This window comes from Glandiceps talaboti, chromosome 18, assembly GCF_964340395.1.
Source record: "Glandiceps talaboti chromosome 18, keGlaTala1.1, whole genome shotgun sequence".
NCBI lineage: Eukaryota > Metazoa > Hemichordata > Enteropneusta > Spengelidae > Glandiceps > Glandiceps talaboti.
This window is the reverse complement of record NC_135566.1, coordinates 22,966,496-22,986,469: the sequence shown is the minus strand read 5'-3', so window position 1 is coordinate 22,986,469 and position 19,974 is coordinate 22,966,496. Positions and strand designations below refer to the sequence as shown.

Here is a 19,974-nt window from a genome sequence, read left to right as displayed (position 1 = left end):
ATATTGCGGTGTTCGTGACCTATGAGGAACGTAGAACATCGTAGTGTACCGGGTTTTCTGCAAAGAGGACTTGTGTTTATCACCACTTTATTTTTGCTCACCACTGTGCAATTGCTTTTTCTACATTTGTTAACATGTGTATGTTAGTGGTTTGTACAAAGGGATCGTACCGTTTGTAAAATCGATTTAACTGGTCATTCCATTTAATTGTTGTGACAGTTGTGGCCGTGTTCACGGCACCGGCCGACCAACCCTAGCGGGGACGATTTGGTAATTGGGGACAATATAACGCACCACCCCCTAATAAATCCATGCATCGAACCTATCTCAGAATTTTGAGTTTTAGGTTTGTACAATGTGCGTAACAGACAGAATTCACGATGTACAGCAGTGAAAACAGATATGCAAATACTGTCACACCTTTCACAGTATCGCTTCACCTTCATTGTTGTTTGACGTGAAGCGACCTTCATTGTTTTTTGATGCGATGCGAACATGAAGCGAACGCGAAGCGAAATGACTGCGATGCGAATGCCGTCATGAAGCGATTCCAAGTTACGAAGCGAATTGATTGAAGCGATAATGAGGCACTGCGAAGGCGAAGCGAAGCGAACGCGAAAAATGCGACAGCTTAGGCGAAAACTGTACTGTATGTCATCATATATTTCCGTTACTCAAATAAAGAGTTTAATGTATGGAGCATAATCCATGTCAAAAGTCGAACTCATCAAATGACAAGTCAGGTCCGTCAAATGACAAGTCAGGAACGTCAAGTGATAAGTCAGGTCCGTCAAATGACAAGTCAGGAACGTCAAGTGATAAGTCAGGTCCATCAAATGACAAGTCAGGAACGTCAAGTGATAAGTCAGGTTCGTCAATTGACAAGTCAGGAACGTGAAGTGATAAGTCAGGTCTGTCAAATGACAAGTCAGGAATGTCAATTGATAAGTCAGGTCCGTCAAATGACAAGTCAGCAACATCAAGTGATAAGTCAGGGACATCAAATGACAAGTCAGGAACTTCAAGTGATACCTGTCCCACACAAAATATATACATGTTCAACCTAACACATTAAATCGTTATTATGATATACGAATGAATCGCATACTACCTGTATGTCACCCGAACAAATGTTGGTCTCAGTCTTCCTGCAGCATGTTACAAAAGTGTTGAAACTTTCTATATATTACTCTCCTGGTCTGTCATCATACATTTCCTTATTTGTTAGACTCTAACAATGAATTTGATATATAGAAACCTTACATTATTGGCAAGATAAAACTGAACTGCAGAACATTAAGTTACTCTCCAGGTTTCCATTGCTGAACAAGAGGGAGACAAATTGTGATATTGGATCAAAACATGATCATTACCATGGTAACATGCACATTTTTCGGAGAACAATGGTTCCTGTGTGTCAGCTCATACCTATCACACACAAAAACATATACATGTTCAACCTAAACACATTAACTTTAATATGATCCACACACGCAACACATAGTATCTTTACTTTATCCCAACAAATGTTTATCTTAGTTTTCTATACCATGTTACATATTGTGTTCTAACTTAATTTGTTATAATTTTTGGCTCTGTCATCATGGGTTTCCATATTCCTGAGACTCTAATGAAGAATTTGATATATATATATAATATCATAACTAGGCAAAGCCCATAAGCTCGCGCAGGGTAGATTCATTTGTGTCCGGCTGCCTGGGCCAGGGTTGAAACACTTGATTTGGGTCATTTTCCAGGGGTATTGACCATCAAAATTTATTTTATTGAATGACAACTAATTCTCTGACATGGACGAGAAGTAAAGCAAGTCAACACTCTATGCAGTTGTTGGTTTCAAAAACCATCATAGCCATTAGATTAATATTAATAATAGTGTTCATTTTCAATCAGCCAACTTATCATAGACCCTCCACCAACGTACGTTGGTCTTTGGACAAATGTTTTGTTGACATGTTGCCGAACATCACGATTTCTCAATTCAACTCGATGATTTAGGAATGTTACTGTACCAACAAACATAGGAAAGTAGATATTCTTTTTAAATCATGTAAAAAAAACAATTATCGACAATATAAATGTCAGAACCACACTTCCACAACTCGGAAATTAAACTGCGCTATATCATCAGTGGTCCGTATCGCGTACGGCCGTGCATCAAACTTCCAAATAGTGTAACAATTTCTCCTTGAGGTACAGTGATGCCTCGATACTCGTTACAATGTTACGATAATCGTGCCAACAGGCCTACTGTTACAATATTGCAATGCATGGTGATGTTATGTCGCCTATGATATACGATGATACCGTAGCGCGTGGAGAATGCACGTAGGATATGGAAGGCGCATGCGTAGTCAGTGCGCGCCGCAATGCATCATTGGAAGAACCACCAAATTTTTTCGAATAGTATATACGACGCGCATGCGTACTAATCATTGAGCCGCTGCACGAGCTATTATGCTGGTTATTTTCCAGTTGCGCTTGATGTCAAAAATGCAGGCCCTGCTGCAGCACTAATGTGACCCTGTGTAATAGACAATCCCATTTGAATCTCAAAGATCTCACGCTTTTGAGTAAGCAATCAGGATAAGCATTACGTTGGCAGCTGCGCACATTGGAGAAATTGAAAAAACAAACAAACAAACTACCCTTACACAACATGTGAAGGTCAACACATACAGAGACTGTCTGTATGATTATGAAAGAAGCATGCTGACTGGTTGTAGAAACCTTACAAAATCCTAGTCTAGTCGCTTTCACATCAGATTTTAAGCAGATTGATAGGGTATATATATGATAAAACCTTTACAGCCCAGATATTGGTTTTGAGGTCTCCCGTCTTAACGTCGGGCCATTTCACCGTACAATTTCAGTCTGCAAACCCATATCTGGGCCTAACATGACTTTGTTGTTATTTTATCAGATATATTAGATTTTGGTCAATCTTTAATACTGAAGTACCAGAACAAATAGCCATTATACCAAATGGACTGTGCTGTGCATATTCTCCTGGTGGTGGTGTTCTTGCTGCTGGGTAAGTCACACTCAATCTTCTTTCAAATTATCCAAATTGTAGACCAGACTTTATACACTATGTACAACACACTTCAAAAATAGTGATGCTATGACACATAGAGTGCCACCCTAGGTTGGTCAGAATGTGAGTTTAATATTTGAAACTTCCAAGTGAGCAAGCCCAGTACAGTCTTAAAAGTGGGTGGTAAGTTATGCAATAATGCCTTACTGAAGAGCCTCGTTCTGGTGTATGCATTCACGATGGCAACCTTGTCAACATCATGTGGCGACTACGTGGAAGTTTCCGTGGTGTACAACCCTGCAAATATTGTTTTGACTACATTTTCATGTATTAATTGGCACATACAGTGGTGTACAACCCCGCAAATCATGTTTTGACTAAATTTTCATGGTAAATTTTTCTTGTAATGTATTAATTGGCACCTACAGTGTATTTACATTGTAATAGGAAATTTGCAAGTTGTCAAATTACAGTCTATGCTAATGACTATGGCTATGTTGTGTCTGTGTTGAATGTTGTCTGGTTGACATGAATATTTACTGAAATACTAGTACATCATCTTCAGCTTTGCTCGGAGAGATTTTTCCACGTTCAGACTAATCCTTTGACCCAAACTAGCGTGTTAGCGGGAAGTACCTGGATGGTAATGTAGTTCTATAGTAATTAGCCCCTGTTGGACGTAGTCCGGAACAGGGGCTTATAGATTGAGCTCCGTCTGTCCTTGCATCCAGAGCCATTTCTTGAACATTCATTGACCGATTTCTTTCAAACTTAGTAAATGGATAATGAACTATGACTTACATATACATGTCTATTTGCTTTAGTCAGAAGTCTTTAATTCCAAAACTACTAAGCAGAGTGGACTGAAATTTGATGGGGATGCATCTGTGGTGTACATGTATAGATGAAAAAATATCAAGCATATGATATAGTGATCTGATGAGTGAAATGCAAATTTAAGTGTAAAAAAGGTGAATTTTTGTTAAAAACTTTAATTCTCAGAAAGTACTCGGTCAGTGAGACTAAAACTTGGTGAGATGTTACTAGAAGTGTTATTCTGCAGATTTTCTGTAAAACATTTTGGCCATAGCAACAATGACCACACCCATAGCAACAGCCAAATGATGGTGTATTTCACAAAGATGATGGATTTTTAGACAAGTGAACAAACATTCAAAAAATGTATGCAAATGAACCTAGTAACAAGACCACGGCCATAGCAACATCCAAGTGATCATGCATATTGCAGAGATAATCGTGATTAATAGACATTTGAATAGACATTCAAGAAATGTAAATAAATGTGCCTAGCACAATGACCACACCCATAGCAACAACCAAATGATTACTTGTATTTCAGGGTAACAATAGACAAAACATTTTTAAAATGTATGCAAATATTCAATCGATTGAACAGTTGTGCTGCAGTGCCATTTGCACTATATTTCATACAATCTAATACATCGTGACACTACCTGACTGGTGGCAATTCTCTGTAAACATGTATTGCAGGGACCGAGTCATCTCTGATGACTGCTTGTTAGTCCCCGCGGACGAAGTCCGGAACGGGGACTTATGGATTGGGTTCCGTCTGTCCGTCCGTCCGTCCGCAGCCGTTTCTTGGAGATGCCTGGACCGATTCTTTTCAAACTTGGTACAGGGGCAACATGCTATGGCATACATATGCACGTCAATTTGTTTTATGATACGATCCAATATGGCCACCTAGCAACCATTTTATTTGCGAATTTTCCCTGTCTAAAGCCATAACTCAGACATGCTTGAACAGATCTCATTCAAAGTTGGTATTAGGACAGTGTTCTATGACATACATGTGCATATCCATTTTCGTCGTGATACGATCCAATATGGCTGCCTGGTAGCCATTTTGTTTGTGAATTTTCCATGTCCAAAGCCATAACTCAGACATGCTTAAACAGATCTCATTCAAAGTTGGTATTAGGACAGCGTTCTATGACATACATGTGCATATCCATTTTCGTCGTGATACGATCCAATATGGCTGCCTGGCAGCCATTTTGTTTGTGAATTTTCCTAGCCGGTAGTTCGGTAGAACAGGGGTGATATGCTCTGAAATCACCCCTGTTTGACGTCACACAGTAGAAGATATGCACGTATTTATGTGATAATTCATATTACAAGGATAACAACAGAGACAGGTAGGTTAGTGATAAAGAATAAAAAATGTTTGTTAATATGCCTAGCAACAAGACCACGCCCATAGCAACTTCCAAATGATGGTTTATATTACAAAGATGAAAACTGGGAAGGCAAGTGAATAAAGATTCTGAAAATGTATGCAAATGTGCCTAGAAACAAGACACCACCCCTAGCAACAGTCAAATACAGTTGTGGTGCAACACCACTGATAGTATTTTTCCATAACAAAGAGAGTTGACCGTGGTATCCTTTTTGAAAGAATATTCCTTTGAAACATCAGGATTGAATTATTTATCAGGACTGTTTTTAGCAACTGCAAAGATAACAACAGGGATTTATAGACAAATAAATAAAAAATCATAAAATGTATGCAATATACCTAGCAACAAGACCACTCCCATGGTAACAGCCAAATGATTATGTATATTGCAATGATAACAACAAGGTTGGATAGGCAACTGGATAATTATCCAGCAAATGAATACCTATACCTAGCAAAGTAGCATGGATCAGCATGTGGATAAACATTTTTAAAAACTGTACAGTTGTGCTACAATGCCATTGGTGCTATTTTATTCATTACTTATTGACTCCTTTGTGAACATTGAGTGGTTATGCAAGTGGACCAATGTCGTGATCTTTCAGACTAGTGTCAGTTGTATCTATCCAATGCAGTGAAGTAGGTGTTTTAAAATTATTATATATAATAAATGAATAAATGTAATGTTCTTGTGTTTTGAACTTCACTCTTGTCATTAGCATGAATAAAATACTAGTAGCTAAGAAGACTGTAATCTAGAAGTCTAAAGGCTATCTGTGGCATCTCATTCTTACAAGAGAGACCTTTGAAGCCATAGATTCTTGTCTCAACAAATAAAAGAAAGATACTCAACATAAACAAGACACTGTAATGATTTACATTCCCACTGTATTCAGACAATAAAACTGGTGCTATCTATCTACTAGGACAACTGTGGTGATGCAACATTATTACGCTGCAGTCTGCTGGCCATAATATGTCATTTCTCAGACATGCAATATCCAATTTATTTCAAACCTGGCACAAGGGTGACATATCGGACATATGCACCTCAATTTGTTTTTAGCACAAGTGAACTGAAAAGGTTCAACAGTGCTATAGGCATGATGTGGTGTCTGTCTACTGTGTGTGTATGTGGACAATTTAAACTCAAAAACTGTCTGACCAATTACCTTGGTATTTGGTGGGGACATTACTTTTGGTGTCTAGTTGGAAAATTGTTCCAAGGCAAAATGATCGCATCACAGATGTGTTATTTGGAAACCTTGACCTTTGACCTTCAAATCTGAATAGACTCCACCCAAGGGACATGCACACCAAATATCAACGTATTCTGAGTGTCAGTTTCAGAGAAGAAGATGAAAATAGAAAAAGTTGATGTACGGATGCCGACAGGGAATCAACCTAACCCTTAAGCTCCATTCAGCTGTTGACAGCTGTAACTTGTATACGTCTGATTAATATTAAGGGGGGAGATGCACAAACGCAAGATTTGAAGGGTGTTTTATTTGTCAAAGCAAAATAAATGTCATTTTTTGGTGGACAATCACTTTCTGATTTGGGGAAGTACTTTTTATTTTGTACTTGCCCAGGTGGCAAGTGTATCTTTTTCATTATTTCAACCCCTGATATTTAATAACAACAGAACTCCATGCTATATGAGTACCCCTATAGTATTTACTCTTGTACTTGCAGTGTTTTCTGCTGTACTTTCACTCACTATGCTTGTGAAAGTATGGCCACAGTGAATTCATCCAAATACCACTTGTATGACAACACACTTGTATTCTCATGTTATGGGGTTCTGTCATGGTTTTGTTCAATAGAATTTCTAATAGTGAAACTTTCAAAGTTTACAAACTGTACTTATATATGAATTCAAAAGCTGGTTTGACATTTGATGGTAACAGTGTGCTTTGTGAATGTTAGATTTTCAAATGTTGAATCTCACTTGAAGAAACTTATGGTTATGTGCTACAAAATGAACAAGTTTTACTACAAAATCTGTTCTTTTTTTCATTTTCCAGAACAAGAAATGGTAATGTCTTCTTTTTTGCTGCACCAATGAAGGTACAGAAACTTCAACACCTATGCCGGATAGCTGTTCGTAGAATGCTGCCTTACACACAGAAAATTAACAAACTGTTTATACCAAATAGTCTGAAAGAGTACCTCAAATACAAAGAATGAGCAAGATAAGGGTGACATTTCATTCCCTTTGTAACAACACACAAAGAACTGCATCGCATGCAATGGAGAAAATTATTTATGATAATTTGTACTTTAGCTGAATGGATGGTGTGTGCTGAGATAATTGTATTAGCTAAGTGAGACTACAAGTTGTTGAATGCAAGTTGTAAAGTACTGTATGACTACAAATTGTTGAATGCAAGTTGTAAAGTACTGTATGACTACAAGTTGTTGAATGCAAGTTGTAAAGTACTGTATGACATGTATTATTATGTTGTTTATTGTATTATAATATACAATGTCATATATGGAAACAGCTACATTTTAACAGAAATATCAAATATGTTTACGTGAAAAAATGTCTAACATTTTGATGCTATTTATTTCAGTTTTTGTTTGTTTTATATTTTCCTCCAGAAGACTTGCAATTAGGAGACAAAAATAATGATAACTACCAATTAAAATTGGTAGATTTTAGCAGAACTGAACTGATAAGGTTCAGTAGTGCTATAATAGGCATGGTGCAGTCTGTGTGTGTGTGTGTGTGTGTGTGTGTGTGTGTGTGTGTGTACGAATTAAAAACTGCCAGACCAGTTGCCTTGGTATTTTATGGGGACATTACTTTTGGAGTCTAGTTGGGAAATTGTTCAAAGCAAAATGATTGTATCACAGATGTGTGATTTGGGTAAAAAATTGTCATTTTTGGTGAACATAAAAACTAGAAGGCAGGTTGGTCTGAAATATGGTGGGAATGTTCTTAGGGGTTTGTAGATTAAGATTTGTTCATGACATAATGATTCCATTAGTAATATGCAAATTATGGTTAAAAATGTGTCTTTTTGGTTAATCTTTAATTCCATAAGTACTGAGTAGATTTTGCTGAAATTTAATAGATATGTATTTGGGAGTGTATAGATCCCAACAGCGATATCCAAATTAGGTGTAAAAATGTAAATTTTGGTTAAAAACTTATATCTCAAACATTTTGATATACAACTGGCCCTAGCAGCCATGACCATGCCCTTAGCAACAACCAAATGCCAATATATTTTGCTAAAATTAAAATAACATCATCTGGTAGGCAAGTGAGTAACATTCAAAAAAAGGTATGCAAATGTACTTAGCAACCATGACCGCACCCATAACAACAGCAAAACGATGGTGTATTTCACAAAGATAACAGGGATTCTTAGACAAGTGAACATTGAAAAAGTGTATACAAAGATGCCTAGCAACAAGACCATACTCATAGCAACAGCCAAATGATAGCATATATTATGAAGATAACAGGGCTGGATAGGCAACTGGATAATCATTCAACAAATGAACACCTATATCTAACATGGATCAGCATGTGGGTACATTTTTTAAAAACTGTACAGTTGTGCTATAACGCCATTGGCACTATTTTAGATTGATAGTTTAATACTGTGAAAGTTCCTGTAAGGGGGTGGTGGATGGGGTCAAGTGTATTCTACATGCTGACAACAAATATGTACATTTGTCGCTGTCTTTATCTTACTTTTCGTAGAACAAACAAACAAACAGTGACACATACAAGCACATACACACACACACAGTAATTCATGTCACTTTGGTATGAATGCATGTTGATTATGTTGTGAGGGATGCTAGGAAAAATATATATAACATGGGAGAGTTTTCATTAAGTCAAATGACAGCTCATGTCATAGGTGAACAAATAAGTCTTTATTGATAATTAAATACAATGAAAAATGTAAGATATAGAGAGTTGATTAATTTCACTTGTAGACCATTCACCATGGTAGTGATTGCTTTGATATAATGTGTTCATTTCATTGTACAAATACCTCATTTGTATGCCAAAACTTGCTATTCCGAGTTGACTTTTTTATGTTAGTCAAACAGAAATAAAATTTTAAAAAATTAAAAACATAAAATATGAAACAAACAAGTGATGATTGAGTTGACACAGCTTGGTCATCTCACAAGATGAGGGTTAAATACTTCAGTAGTGGTGTATATATATTTTTTGCAGAATAGGAAATAGAGAAGGGTTGTTGCTGTTACTGGCTTGTGTTTAATAATATGTCGAGGGAGGGGGTCAAAGGAAATGAGTCGCTACTGCAGTTAGTAGCTTTTATATAATGAGGTGGAGGGGGGAGCTACTGCTGACTGCTGCTGGCTTCTCTTGTCTATCCAAGATATATTATTTTATTATAATTATCTACACCAAGTGTATTTGTGTTATTTTTCTTTATTGGCGTGTCTCTGTTTATGTCATATTATATCAATACAAATCAATTACAGGATTAGGTTTTCATTTATGACTGGTCAAATTAGTGTAGAATAGTTGTCATGGAAACTACAACAATATTACAAATCCTGTACTTGTGTGACTAGCCATTTTGACATTGTTACAGGTATTCTCACCTATATGTAAAGACAGGGTCAAGGGTCAACTTAAAAACCATTTATGTCAAAGTGAAAAATATCGTTTAATAGCCTGCATGTAAGCATAGACAGTGGAGGGAGACTGTCTATGATGTAAGCAATACAACATAGAAATAGAGCTGTACAAGCTTGATTACAGAGAAGTGAGCCACCAGAGTTGAAACTTGAGTGTGCATTTGTTTATAAAATGAATCTGAACTTTTCATACATATAGTGCTGACTTGGTGTTTGTAACATATGTCTACAAGTGCCTTTTCACAGTACTGTTTACAATTCCTTTATTCTTATTCATAGATTAGAACTGTTGCAGTTCATTTTGTAATGTGTAGTTTTCCAAGAAAGTAATTATGTATACTGATTTGACATGTAAGTAATTTGCTGCCTAAGTTGGTAAGGGTTTGGAGAGAGAGGGGTAGTTGTAGGAGAAGGAGGCCCAGAGTTAAGCCATGAATTGGTACAGTAAGGATATCTTGTAATAAGTTATACCTCATCTAAAGGAAGCCAGAACTGTGAATATATTCCATTTACAATTTAACATTCTCTTTCACTATATTTGAATTTAACCAGTATTTTATTGCATATATGTCATGGTGGATTTATACACAATGAATTCAAAATGGGAAGTGTTCTTTCCTACAGTTGTCAGTATTTTATGCTTTCGGTTTTATGTCAATCATGTTATGTCAGAAAAAGGCACAGACTTTAGTGTATTGAGTTCAGACTTTCTATTGTAAATACAAACTTGAAATAGTTGAAACCTTGTCTCTTTGTTTTCAATTGCAAGGGAAGTGTTGAGTGATTGTAGATATGATGAAATTCATTGTATATAAAACATGAGCTAACTTTATAATATCCCCCCTAATACAGATTATTTTTCAAGTTTATGTTCATATTTTAGCATACTTTGCCACAAAGCCCCTTACCTAGTGGTGCATATCTAGTCCCTGGTCCCTGTGACATAGCGATAAAATCTCCGGCCTGGCAGTCAAAAGGTTCAATCCCACTGGGAGACAGGCAATTTTGTGTGACTGACGCAAACCCAGGATGAGTGTCGTACAGCCTTGATGGATATAGACAGGGTTCGCACGGTCCTGGAAAACACTGGAAAAATGTTCCCAGCCCCTGGAGTGGAAAACCTTGGAAAATGATCGTGATCGATTAATATTGACGATCGACATGTCTGTGCTTGAGCCACCCATTCATATCATTCACTACACTGAGTCTCGTACATCTGAAATGGCGAAAATATTTTCAGTCTTTCGCCACCACAGTGAATCACGCTGATTAAACCCAGACAGTCAACTGATCGTTCCACGAGACACTTTGCCTATAGACCCTGGGCATAGACCGTGCCTATGCGCCGCTATGTTTGTTTCGATCTTGCGTATTGCTATTATACGAGTCCAGTCGTCATTTCAGCGACATAATATTGTAACAGTCCCGGGGGTAACAGTAGGTCTTAGCAAGATTATCGTAACATTGTAGCGAGTATCAAAGCATCACCAGCCCGATCACCAACCATGATTAGAAATTGTTACAAGTTTGGCGCACGAGTCGACATACTGTAAGGCTGCTTTCACAAAAACTTGTTGGGGGGGTCGGAAGATTTTAGGGGGGGGGGGGGGGGGGGGGGGGGCTTGAAAATATATGGATAGTGTGTGTGGGGGGGGGGGGGGGGTACCTGAAAAAATGTTATGGGTTGTAGGGGGGTACCTGAAAATAAATTGACATCATGACTTTTCAAACATGGGAAAATAAGCTTTTAAAATGTTGGTCTTCCTTTTTCAACAACAATCAATCAATCAATCAATCAATCAATCAATCAAAGAGATTTATATAGCGCCAAACCCCACTACGTAGCAATGTTCAATGGCGCTTTACAAAAGTGTGGATATATAGAGATGTCAGTAGGCTCTGCTAAACAGATAAGTCTTGATGCGTCAAGGCTGGGTGACTGGCGCACTTCTAGAGGGACATTGTTCCAAGCGAAGGGGGCGGTACGCGAGAAAGCACGATCACCATAGGTCTTCCGGTTACTCCGTGGTACATGAAGTAGGATTTTGTCGTTTGATCGGAGAACTCTGGATGACACTTTCAGGTTGATTAGATCAGATATATAGACATGAGCAGTGTTGTTCAGAGCTTTGTACATGAGTAGCAGGATCAACAACAACAACAACAACAACAGCTACAAACAACAGTTGCTCACAAGTTAGTGAAATGAAAAACAAAAACAGTCAAATTTTAATTTTCTTTTAATAAACTGTTAATGTAATGATAAATTGAAATGGGCGAATTGAGTGGTACAGATTGTTTTTTGTCTGAAAAAACCAGTGTCTTTCATGTACACTGGTTCATTTAATGTGTGAAATTACCTTTACACTGTACTGAAAATATTCTTTGTGACATGACTGTGTTTTGGTTTGTGGTTATCACAATGATATGTAACTTTTTCATGTAAATTCTTACTAGTATTAAATGACAGACAACATTTTACATTTGCAGCTCTTGGAAGTTAAAAAAAAAAAGAGTTAGAAAAGGTTCATCTCAGCCTGCCATCAAAATGTGAAAGATGCACCTGCACTAAAACATACTTGACAAGTATCAAAAACTTCTGTGCAAGGTATTTTTTCATCCTATAGATATGACTATAATTTTCAACACAAACTTTTAATAACACGTTCTAAATATTTCCTAAAATTAGCATATTGGCAACATCTGCTACATGTGAAACAGAAGACAATATCTCACAAGCTGAGTTAACAGAGAAAAAGTAAAATAAGTTTTTTGCACATACTTTTCAACTTTGCATGAATATACTATTACTTGTAAATATAACGATAAATAACTAAACTTTGACACTATATGGATGTATTCTCAACACCATTAACAAGAGATGATGGTAGTGAAAGACCACCAGATGACTTCCAACCCTGTGCACAACTAAAACACCTGTATAGTAAAGGGTTAGTGTCAAGTAAAAATGTTGAGAAACTTGACGAAGTGAGCAAGAAACTATGCAATCCTTCATTTAAAACAACAGAGAACACTTGCCTCTATGAGGGAAAGAAAAAGAATGAAAGGGAGCAACCTGCTGAAAAAAATTTGATGAATATGACTGGGATGCGATTGTCAGAAACGGTGACATTTCCAAATTGAAAGTGAAAGAACTTGATAAGGACCTTTCCAACTATGAAATTCCAGCTGTGGCAGGAATGCACAAAATAGACAAAGTTGAGGCTGTAAGATGCCACTATTATCAATCGAAAGAAAGTGAGAATGATTTGTCATCTGATGACAGTGACAGTGAGAATGATGATACAGCTAGTTCCAACTCTGATGAAGTTGAAGGAGAAATTGGGTCTGATGATGATGATGATGATGATGATGATGATGATGATGATGATGACAATGCCATGTTTATATACACAAGATCTAGAAGGAGAGCTACTACTTGGAAATCAAAAATTTAAATAAACACATTCTGAGACTTTGTTTAAAATCCTGCATTCACCTTTGTAATCTAACTTCAAAACCAGTCCAATAATCAGGCTCTTACAAGTTAAATGTATTACCAGGTTCATTAAGATATACAATTACTATGATAATAGGGCCATCTTAATTATCATAACCACTAATATATATCACTTGACTCCTATTCTGTTAGATGAAATGTGGCTGGCATTTTTGAGTCATACATTTATTTTCTTTTGACATTATATTGAACTAATTTACATCAAACAAGAACGGGATACATGGCAATGCATTTCATTGAGAGTTTTTTCAGTGTTATTTAGACCAATTTGATTTCTTTTAGCACACATTTAGGAAACTGAACTGGAACAATACAGTATAAAACTCTCTTGAGATAACATGTGCATTACAATATTTGCAAATACAACTAAAATGACATTCAACTGTAACACTACTAGTATAATGTACTAATACAATATTGAACAGAAAACAAAGACTCAGTTGGTCTGCTGATCATTTTACAAGAGTTATTCAAAGTGTAATTCATTTACAAGTATATGTTGTTTTTTGGAAAGGCAATGCACATATTATGAGAACCCTTGTTAATTTCTTCTCGATCAGACAATTAGATGTCATTCAAAAAATATACTTTGCTCAACACCCCTGGAAAATGGCCAAAATCAATACGAATACCCCTCGAAAACTGACGAAAAACCCCTGGAAAGTCGTGGAATTTTGTTTTGCTTTAAGTGTACGAACCCTGTATAGACTACAGACACAAACCCAGGATGGGTGTACAGTCTTTATGGACATAGACTACCGACACAAACCCAGGATGGGTGGTGTACAGTCTTGATGGACATAGACTACCGACACAAACCCAGGATGGGTGGTGTACAGTCTTAATGGACATAGACTACCGACACAAACCCAGGATGGGAATTGTACAGCCTTGATGGACATAGACTACCGACACAAACCCAGGATGGGTGGTGTACAGTCTTAATGGACATAGACTACCGACACAAACCCAGGATGGGTGTTGTACAGCCTTGATGGACATAGACTACCGACACAAACCCAGGATGGGAGTTGTACAGCCTTGATGGACATAGACTACCGACACAAACCCAGGATGGGTGTTGTACAGCCTTGATGGACATAGACTACCGACACAAACCCAGGATGGGTGGTGTACAGTCTTAATGGACATAGACTACCGACACAAACCCAGGATGGGAATTGTACAGCCTTGATGGACATAGACTACCGACACAAACCCAGGATGGGTGGTGTACAGTCTTAATGGACATAGACTACCGACACAAACCCAGGATGGGTGTTGTACAGCCTTGATGGACATAGACTACCGACACAAACCCAGGATGGGAATTGTACAGCCTTGATGGACATAGACTACCGACACAAACCCAGGATGGGTGTTGTACAGCCTTGATGGACATAGACTACAGACACAAACCCAGGATGGGTGTTGTACAGCCTTGATGGACATAGACTACCGACACAAACCCAGGATGGGTGTTGTACAGCCTTGATGGACATAGACTACCGACACAAAGCCAGGATGGGTGTTGTACAGCCTTGATGGACATAGACTACTGACACAAACCCAGGATGGGTGTTGTACAGCCTTGATGGACATAGACTATCGACACAAACCCAGGATGGGTGTTGTACAGCCTTGATGGACATAGACTACTGACACAAACCCAGGATGGGTGTTGTACAGCCTTGATGGACTTAGACTATCGACACAAACCCAGGATGGGTGTTGTACAGCCTTGATGGACATAGACTACTGACACAAACCCAGGATGGGTGTTGTACAGTCTTAATGGACATAGACTACTGACACAAACCCAGGATGGGTGTTGTACAGCCTTGATGGACATAGACTACCGACACAAACCCAGGATGGGTGTTGTACAGTCTTAATGGACATAGACTACCGACACAAACCCAGGATGGGTGTTGTACAGCCTTGATGGACTTAGACTATCGACACAAACCCAGGATGGGTGTTGTACAGCCTTGATGGACATAGACTACCGACACAAACCCAGGATGGGTGTTGTACAGTGTTAATGGACATAGACTACTGACACAAACCCAGGATGGGTGTTGTACAGCCTTGATGGACATAGACTACCGACACAAACCCAGGATGGGTGTTGTACAGTCTTAATGGACATAGACTACCGACACAAACCCAGGATGGGTGTTGTACAGCCTTGATGGACTTAGACTATCGACACAAACCCAGGATGGGTGTTGTACAGCCTTGATGGACATAGACTACCGACACAAACCCAGGATGGGTGTTGTACAGCCTTGATGGACATAGACTACCGACACAAACCCAGGATGGGTGTTGTACAGTCTTGATGGACATAGACTACCGACACAAACCCAGGATGGGTGTTGTACAGTCTTAATGGACATAGACTACCGACACAAACCCAGGATGGGTGTTGTACAGTCTTAATGGACATAGACTACCGACACAAACCCAGGATGGGTGTTGTACAGCCTTGATGGACATAGACTACCGACACAAACCCAGGATGGGTGTTGTACAGCCTTGATGGACATAGACTACCGACACAAACCCAGGATGGGTGGTGTACAGTCTTGATGGACATAGACTACCGACACAAACCCAGGATGGGTGTTGTACAGCCTTGATGGACATAGACTACTGACACAAACCCAGGATGGGTGTTGTACAGCCTTGATGGACATAGACTACAGACACAAACCCAGGATGGGTGTTGTACAGCCTTGATGGACATAGACTATCGACACAAACCAAGGATGGGTGTTGTACAGTCTTGATGGACATAGACTACCGACACAAACCCAGGATGGGTGTTGTACAGCCTTGATGGACATAGACTACCGACACAAACCCAGGATGGGTGTTGTACAGCCTTGATGGACATAGACTACCGACACAAACCCAGGATGGGTGTTGTACAGCCTTGATGGACATAGACTACCGACACAAACCCAGGATGGGTGTTGTACAGCCTTGATGGACATAGACTACTGACACAAACCCAGGATGGGTGTTGTACAGCCTTGATGGACATAGACTACTGACACAAACCCAGGATGGGTGTTGTACAGTCTTGATGGACATAGACTACAGACACAAACCCAGGATGGGTGTTGTACAGTCTTGATGGACATAGACTACTGACACAAACCCAGGATGGGTGTTGTACAGTCTTGATGGACATAGACTACAGACACAAACCCAGGATGGGTGTTGTACAGCCTTGATGGACATAGACTACCGACACAAACCCAGGATGGGTGTTGTACAGCCTTGATGGACATAGACTACCGACACAAACCCAGGATGGGTGTTGTACAGCCTTGATGGACATAGACTACAGACACAAACCCAGGATGGGTGTTGTACAGCCTTGATGGACATAGACTACCGACACAAACCCAGGATGGGTGTTGTACAGCCTTGATGGACATAGACTACCGACACAAACCCAGGATGGGTGTTGTACAGTCTTGATGGACATAGACTACCGACACAAACCCAGGATGGGTGTTGTACAGCCTTGATGGACATAGACTACCGACACAAACCCAGGATGGGTGTTGTACAGTCTTGATGGACATAGACTACCGACACAAACCCAGGATGGGTGTTGTACAGCCTTGATGGACATAGCCTACCGACACAAACCCAGGATGGGTGTTGTACAGCCTTGATGGACATAGACTACCGACACAAACCCAGGATGGGTGTTGTACAGCCTTGATGGACATAGACTACAGACACAAACCCAGGATGGGTGTTGTACAGTTTTGATGGACATAGACTACCGACACAAACCCAGGATGGGTGTTGTACAGTCTTGATGGACATAGACTACAGACACAAACCCAGGATGGGTGTTGTACAGTCTTAATGGACATAGACTATCGACACAAACCCAGGATGGGTGTTGTACAGCCTTGATGGACATAGACTACCGACACAAAGCCAGGATGGGTGTTGTACAGCCTTGATGGACATAGACTACCGACACAAACCCAGGATGGGTGTTGTACAGCCTTGATGGACATAGACTACCGACACAAACCCAGGATGGGAGTTGTACAGCCTTGATGGACATAGACTACCGACACAAACCCAGGATGGGTGTTGTACAGCCTTGATGGATTTAGACTACCGACACAAACCCAGGATGGGTGTTGTACAGCCTTGATGGACATAGACTACCGACACAAACCCCGGATGGGTGGTGTACAGCCTTGATGGATTTAGACTCACAACATGGGAAATGACTCAAGCAATTTGGGACAATTACTCAACAGAGCCTGTTAGTGCTATGCATTACTGAGTTTAGGCACCTCAGTGACTACTGTGAAGGCAGTGACAGTTCCACAGTGATGTGATGGTGCAACATAGTCCTTTCAAGTAGTCCTAAATGTGAAAGTAAATCCGTAGAATCATGTACTGTATCTGTAGTTATTTGCAGCACAAAAAAAGTCTTCAATATTAAGTTTCTGTTTTAAATTTCGTCTTTCTGTGAGACATGCTTTGGATATAAATTCTCTTGGGTGGGGTGGGGGGGGGGGGCAGAGAGAGAGAGGGACAGAGAGACAGAGAGAGAGGGGCTCTACATAACACCCTTATAATCATTTTTAGCACAACTGAACTGAGGTTTAGTAGTGATATAGGGATCGCCGGCCAGGGTGCCTGTCTGTGTGCTTATGTAAATGACTTAAACTCAAGAACTACTGGACCAATTGCAATGATATTTTGTGGGTGCATTACCTTGGGTGTCTAGTTGGGAAATCAAAATGATCTTATCATCGGTGTGTGATTCGGGTCAAAAAATGTGATTTTGGTCAAAAAGCTTAAACTTAAAAACTACTGGGCAGATTGGGCTGAAATTTGGGTGAAACACTTCGGGGTGTTTATACTACGAATTGTACATGATATGATGGCCCCATTAGTGATATGCAAATTAGGGCTAAAAATGTGTCTTTTTGGTCAAAAATCAATAATTCCAAAACTACTGAGCAGATTGGGCTGAAATTTAATTTGAATGCATCTAGGGATGTATAGATGAAGAAATATTAAGGATACAATGATGTCATGAGTGATATGCAAATTAGGTGTAGAAATGTTCATTTTTGGTCAAAAGATTATATCACAAAGTACTTGGTCAGTGAGTCTGAAACTTGTTGAGATGTTTCTTAAAGTGTTATTCTGCAGATTTTCTTCAAAACATTTTGACAAAATTGGCCCTAGCAAGCATGACCACGCCCTTAGCAACAACCAAATGGCAGTATATTTTGGTTAAATAAAAACTTCATCTGGTATGCAAGTGAGTTAACATTGAAAAAATATATGCAAATTTACCAAGCAACAAGACCACGCCCATAGCAACAGCCAAATGATCACATATATTGCAAAGATAACGATGGGGATTAAGACAATTGAATAAACATTCAAAAATGTATGAAAATTTGCCTAGCAACAAGACCACGCCCATAGCAACAACCAAATAATCACGTATATTGCAAAGATAACAAATTGAAAGACAATTGAATAAACATTCAAAAAATGTATGTAAATTTGCCTAGCAACAAGACCACGCCCATAGCAACAGTCAATTAATCACGTATATTGCAAAGATAACAGGAATTGAAAGACAAATGAATAAACATTCAATAAATGTATGCAAATGTGCCAAGCAACAAGACCACGCCCATAGCAACAGCCAAATGATCACATATATTGCAAAGATAATATCAGGAATTCATACATAATTGAACAAAAACATTCAAAAATGTATGCAAATATATCTAGCAACATGACTACACCCATAACAACAGCCAAATGATCGCGTATATCACAAAAATAGCAACATGGTTGGATAGGCAACTGGATAGTCATTCAGCAAATGAACACCTATTGTTAGCATGGACTAGCATATAGATAAATGTTTTTAAAAACTGTACAGTTGTGCTACAATGCCATTGGTGGTATATTTTATTAATATTAGGCCTCAGGCTGGTGCTGTGGGTGTACTCTTGTTGTTAGACATACATGTGATCATGTTTACCGCACTGTAATGGGAGGTTATGGAAAAGGTCTGTCTGTTTGGCTGTGTCATTATTTTCTCTAAAATGACTGGGTCAATTTAAATGAAACTTTGTACATATCTTCCTTTGTATGAGAAAGGAAAGAACTGGTTAGGTTTTGGTAAACTCCCAATAATGAGACATTTGCATAGTTGACGATTTTAGGATTAGGCATTATTTTTATTCATTCCTAAATTATCCTATAAGTTGCCATATACACAGTGTTTTGGTAAAAACGTTTGTTGCAGTTTCTAAAGCAGAGAATTTATTTATGTTATGGGTTGAAGATTAAATTCTAGGCTATAAATTGTCAAACATTTTACTCAGAGATTTAGAGTTAATTGGCATTCTTGTAGCATTTTGTGCATAAAATTTCGATTTTTAGCTCCGCAGCGGGGCTATATGGGTAGGTTGATGTCTGACCTTTGACCGTCGTCCGTCCATCCATCAACTT

General features: G+C 38.8%; 1 protein-coding gene across 2 annotated transcripts in view; it reads left to right on the top strand.

Annotated features, from left to right (window-relative positions):
* The window catches only part of LOC144448982 (WD repeat and SOCS box-containing protein 1-like), a 97,116-nt gene extending 89,099 nt beyond the window's left edge, over positions 1-8,017 (top strand). For both annotated transcript variants that reach the window (XM_078139375.1, XM_078139374.1), the window contains exons 7-8: positions 2,942-3,052; positions 7,304-8,017. In XM_078139375.1, the coding sequence (XP_077995501.1) occupies positions 2,942-3,052; positions 7,304-7,466 (274 nt within the window). In that variant the 3' untranslated portion in view covers positions 7,467-8,017. The remainder of the gene's footprint in view (positions 1-2,941; positions 3,053-7,303) is intronic.
* The last annotated feature ends 11,957 nt before the right edge of the window (positions 8,018-19,974 follow it).